The 4,857-nt window shown below is 51.5% G+C and overlaps 1 protein-coding gene across 1 annotated transcript in view; it reads right to left on the bottom strand.

The window, feature by feature from the left end:
• Positions 1 to 4,857, bottom strand: part of UBASH3B (ubiquitin associated and SH3 domain containing B) — a 16,846-nt gene that overhangs the window by 7,009 nt on the left and 4,980 nt on the right. Inside the window, exons 4-8 of the mRNA XM_018568596.1 lie at positions 4,404 to 4,602; positions 3,777 to 3,946; positions 3,356 to 3,564; positions 2,605 to 2,737; positions 337 to 457 (exon numbers count right to left, since the gene is read on the bottom strand). Of these exons, the coding sequence (XP_018424098.1) occupies positions 337 to 457; positions 2,605 to 2,737; positions 3,356 to 3,564; positions 3,777 to 3,946; positions 4,404 to 4,602 (832 nt within the window). The remainder of the gene's footprint in view (positions 1 to 336; positions 458 to 2,604; positions 2,738 to 3,355; positions 3,565 to 3,776; positions 3,947 to 4,403; positions 4,603 to 4,857) is intronic.

Genomic DNA, 4,857 nt, shown 5'->3' with positions numbered 1-4,857 from the left:
TATAACCTCCCCATATGCTTTGGCAATGCTAAAATGTATTTGGTCCTGCCAATAAAGCTTATTTGAATTTGAGAGAGAGAGGAGAGAGACAGCCAGGAGAGAGAGAGAGAGAGAGAGAGAGAGAGAGAGAGAGAGAGCCAGGGGAGAGAGAGCCAGGAGAGAGAGAGCGAGGAGAGAAGGAGCGCAAGAGAGGAGAGAGAAGAGAGAGAGAGAGAGAGACGGAAGTCCAGGTGAGAGGTTGCAGCGCACTATAGGCATTTTATTCTACAGGATTCCGCATACGATGTAACAATGTGACAGTCTGGAGTCTCTTTAGATATTGGGGCGTTCACCCACCTTTTGCATCAAAGCACTGCGACAGCCAGTACTTCCCAAACACCACGTCCATCCGCTCGCCATGGCGGCACACAAAGAGACATTGCTTCTTGGGGCCCGGGTGCGAGTTAATCCGCAGCGGCTGAGGAAGGAACCGAGAATGAGCCGTAATGTATTTATTGTGAAAGGAGAAATCCACCAACATCACATCCTACACTGCCCAACATAAAGAAGAAAACAAACATTAAACCTGACCGTCCTCCCCTTCAGTCTTCTATCTGACCTCCGTCCTCCCCTTCAGTCTTCTATCTGACCTCCGTCCTTCCCCTCAGTCTTCTATCTGACCTCCGTCCTTCCCTTCAGTCTTCTATCTGATCTCCATCCTCCCCTTCAGTCTTGCACAGTTGTACCGGCTCTTCTCCTGGACTTCGCCGCATACTGTGAGCTTCTCACAATGTGCATTAGAGTGTAAGCACCATGCCCGTTCCACGCATGCGCCAAGTACCGCTAGGCAGAAGAATACGCGCATGCGCACAACGACCACTTCCCACAGAAAGACGCGCAGGATGGCGCACAGGAAGTGATGCGCAGATGGAGCGTGTTCTAAGAAAAATGTGCCAAAGGCGCACAGGAAGTGATGCGCAGATGGAGCGTGTTCTAAGAAAAATGTGCCAAAGGCGCACAGGAAGTGACATAATTGATTAGTTCACTTCCCTATTTAAACCAAGCCAGCCTGTCACTTACTTGCTGGATTGTCTTATCAGCTCCTGTCTGTGTTGTGTCTCCTGTTTCCTGTCTTGAATATTAGATTGCCGTTGCCTGGATTTTGACCCGTTCCTGCCTCCACTACCTGCCTTGACTGCCGCCTGCCTTTTTGACCCTGGACTGTTTTGATTATTCTTCTGCCTCTTCCTTCGGTACTGCAACTGACCTCCTGGATTTTGACCTCGGCTTGCCTCGACTTTGAATTCTGGATTACCCTTCTACTTGCACGGTTTCATAACTACTGGCACTCGTGCCACTCGGTGTCTGCCTGGCCTCTGTCACCATCCTCAAAGGCTTTTAGACACGAGGTGCAAGGGAAGCCTCCTCAACCATCCAGTCTCCCAGACCAGGTTCGTAATATAGAGGCTGCAGGAGGTCAGATGAAGCCCGCCTCATTTCCCAGCAGGAGGACGCCCAGCATTATCTAACTCTTTCCTTCTCATGTGGCTTAAAGGGCAACATTTAAAAAACACAAATTCTTTAAATAAGGAGAGGGGGGTTCTTAAAGCGGGAACAGTACAATAAAAGTGAGAGCGCACAACAAAAAGGAAAAAAACAAAAAAACATAGCGGAGTTCCGACTAACATTCCACCCAAACCCTCTTCCAGGCACACAAGGGAGGACGGTGAGTGAGTTTTGCCTGGAGTTGGGCTTTAATATCCAACATGCTGCAAAACCAGAATCAGCCACCAGGTGGCGGCCAGCACCCAGAAATCAGAGCGGAGGCCGCAGATTGCGCAGAGTATCTACACTCTGGTATAGGATTTCCACTGCAGCAATGTGACATAAGCAGAGAGCAGACACAAGTCCCTGAACAGAACTGGGGCCGCCCTGGAGGACCCCTCGGACCGGCAGCGCCGGATAGATTCGCCGCAGAATAAGCTGATATTTTCCATTTCCTCATGACAATAAATGAGAAGCAGAACTGGGTGGGAGAAGTGCTCGGGGGTCACTTCCAGTCAGCAGCTAATTCTGGACGTGTGAACTCCTCATCCGCTGGTTTCACTTGTGTTTATTGACGTCTCCGAGTCCTGCAAAGGACTTGTCAGTACCAAAAGAAGCCAATTAAAGTTCACACGTCATAGGGGGGGCTGCCATTGCAGGTTTGCCTTTAAAGCTGTGCAGGTCATGCCCATCCGCTGTTCACTAAATAGCAAAATCACTGGCAGAGGATGAGCATGACAGTCCTGACACTCTGCTGCTTGAAAAAGGGATGAAGATGACAATGGCTGCCTCCACCACGAAAAAAAATAATGTGGAAATAGCAGATCCCCTTTTTCTACCCCCCAAAAGGTTCCTTATAAGAAAAAGGGGCGTCGTGCAACGTAAAGAGGGTTTCTACCCCCCCTTCAGATTTACCCAATCACACTTCTTAATCAATTATATAAAAGATACATTGCCCATCCCCCAGCGTCCAGGACCCTCCCCCTGTGTCCGTGCTTTTCCAGCCTATCGGTGGGCAGACAGCTCGAGCATTCTCCTGGGGGCCCATGAGGGAGTTCACATGATGGTGGAGATACTCACCTGCATAGGCTGACAGATGATGGTGAGCGAGGCCGTGTCCACCAGGCCATGGTCATCCGGCACCCGTCTATCCAGCACCCCGTCACTGAGGGGATAAGAGGCGGCGTCTGATGTGTTGAGGAGGGAGTACGATCTGCAAGGGACGACACGGTTATAGGGAGGCGCACTGCTGGAGCTGGGAGATGGCACCATCACTAGTCCTGTCACATAGACACGTGTGTGTGTGTGTGTTTCTATGAGTGCACACGTATGAGAGAGGCAGGAAGAGAAAGAGAGGGGGAGAGAGAGAGCGAGGAAGGGAGAGAGAGAGCGAGGGAGGGGGAGAGAGAGAGGGAGGTGAGAGAGAGAGATTGTTTATAGCTGGAGAGAGAGAGGGGGAGAGAGAGAGATAAATATACACACATCAAATAATAATATATATATTATACATGATGATTGTTTTTATATAACATTGTATACAGTACATGTTCTCTCATTGCTCAGCCCTGATGAAGGGAGTTTTGAGCCCCTGAAACGCGTTGTATTCATTCTCACTTCCTGTCACGTGTAGTCACTATATACTGCACTCATGTCAGGTCTTCTGCTCTCTCATCCTTTTCACATTCTTCAGATTTTTCGGGGACCCCTGAGGATGGAGAGCTGCCTTTGGATTTGAAGTCCATCACCGGTTCAGCGTTCTACCAGCACGTCTAATGTCCAGTTGCGCCCCCCCCCCTCCCAGGTTTAGGGGTGCCCCGTGTGGCGCACTCACCCATGAAACACCCAGGTGCCGCACTCGTCTGCTTTGGTGACGTAATTTTCCGGTAGGAGGCCGGAACAGCCGGTGGCCAGCGAGGACCCGTAGAGCCAACCTTCGCTGGTGCTGGTCTGCTCCACCGGTGACATGAAGATGAAATCCCCGGGGACCAGCTCCAGCTCGTCGTCGTTTTGCGGTAGGTAGGGGTACAAGACCTGCAGCGTCTGAGGGGGGGGGACAAAGGACAGATTACCGTATTTACCACTTGTATAATGTATAGCCGTATATTCTGTAATAGAAGGACCCGCCCCGGACAATCTACTCAACGTGTATCCATCCAGGCCGGGACTGGAATTGTACAATCTGGTAGCACTGTGTGTGGTCAGCTGAAAATCCCCAGACCAGACAAACGTCATTATCAGGGCGGAGCTATTACCTCGTGATTGATGTATCGGATGTCCCGGGAAAATATGGCAGCCACCCAATCACAGCCCAGGTTCACGTCGATGTTGTGGGCCAGCTTCTCCAACGTCGGCAGGTGATTGGCCTGGAAGTGATACGCCAACGTCACATGTAACTGCTTCTTGTGCGGCTCCACCCGGACGTCTGAAATGACACGTCACACACTCCGTCCAATCAATGCTTCCTCCTGCCTGCAGCAGACTGATCATTGGGGGAGGGGGGACTGAGGAAATGCTTCCCCCTGCCTGCAGCAGACTGATCACTGGGGGAGGGGAGACTGAAGAAATGCTTCCTCCTGCCTGCAGCAGTCTGATCACTGGGGGAGGGGAGACTGAGGAAATGCTTCCTCCTGCCTGCAGCAGACTGATGACATCATCTCAGCCTAGGCAAAGTCACTGACTGGAGCTCAGGGACGGCTTGTTAATGATAAAGTTGGAATATTGATCCTGTATCTGTATATTGGGACATGTTGGGGATTTATTGATACAATGTTATCACTTTTCCTTGTCTGGCCCGTATCATGGCGGTCACATGTGATTGGTCGGGGTTGGTTGCGGTCGGGATGGCGATAGGCCATTGGCACGCGCGGCGCACTCCTCACCGGTTTTGAGCAAGGCCTCTTCAGAAAAATCCGCAGCGAACCTCTTCAGGGTCTCGGCGCACTCGTCACTCACAAAGAGCCCGATGAAATTGGAAGACGTGTAGAGGTCCAGGGGGAGGGGGTTGGGGAATTTGGTTTTCCATCGGCTGACCGTGGTCTGCAGAGCTTCGCATAAGGCGTCAACGTTCTTATCTTCACACTGCGGGGGAAACAATTGGGGGGGAGAGATCAGAACGTGTCCGAACCTTCCAGAACAGTCAAGGTCCAGAGGTTCCCCCCCCTAGCGGCACCTGCACAGGAGCTCTGGGGTCCACCGTCTGTCCTATCTGGGGGCAGTTACATACATCCTCCCCCCCGCCCCTATCCCCTTTACAGGTGGAACCTTATATAGGACAGAAAGTCACCCGGCCACACAGCTGGAAAATACAAGGGATTGGCCATTCTACTGGGGTCC

Source organism: Nanorana parkeri, unplaced genomic scaffold (assembly GCF_000935625.1).
Source record: "Nanorana parkeri isolate BGI_ZX_2015 unplaced genomic scaffold, ASM93562v1 scaffold1215, whole genome shotgun sequence".
Taxonomy (NCBI): domain Eukaryota; kingdom Metazoa; phylum Chordata; class Amphibia; order Anura; family Dicroglossidae; genus Nanorana; species Nanorana parkeri.
Note: the sequence above shows the minus strand (reverse complement) of the source record. Positions and strands in the feature narration are given on the sequence as shown.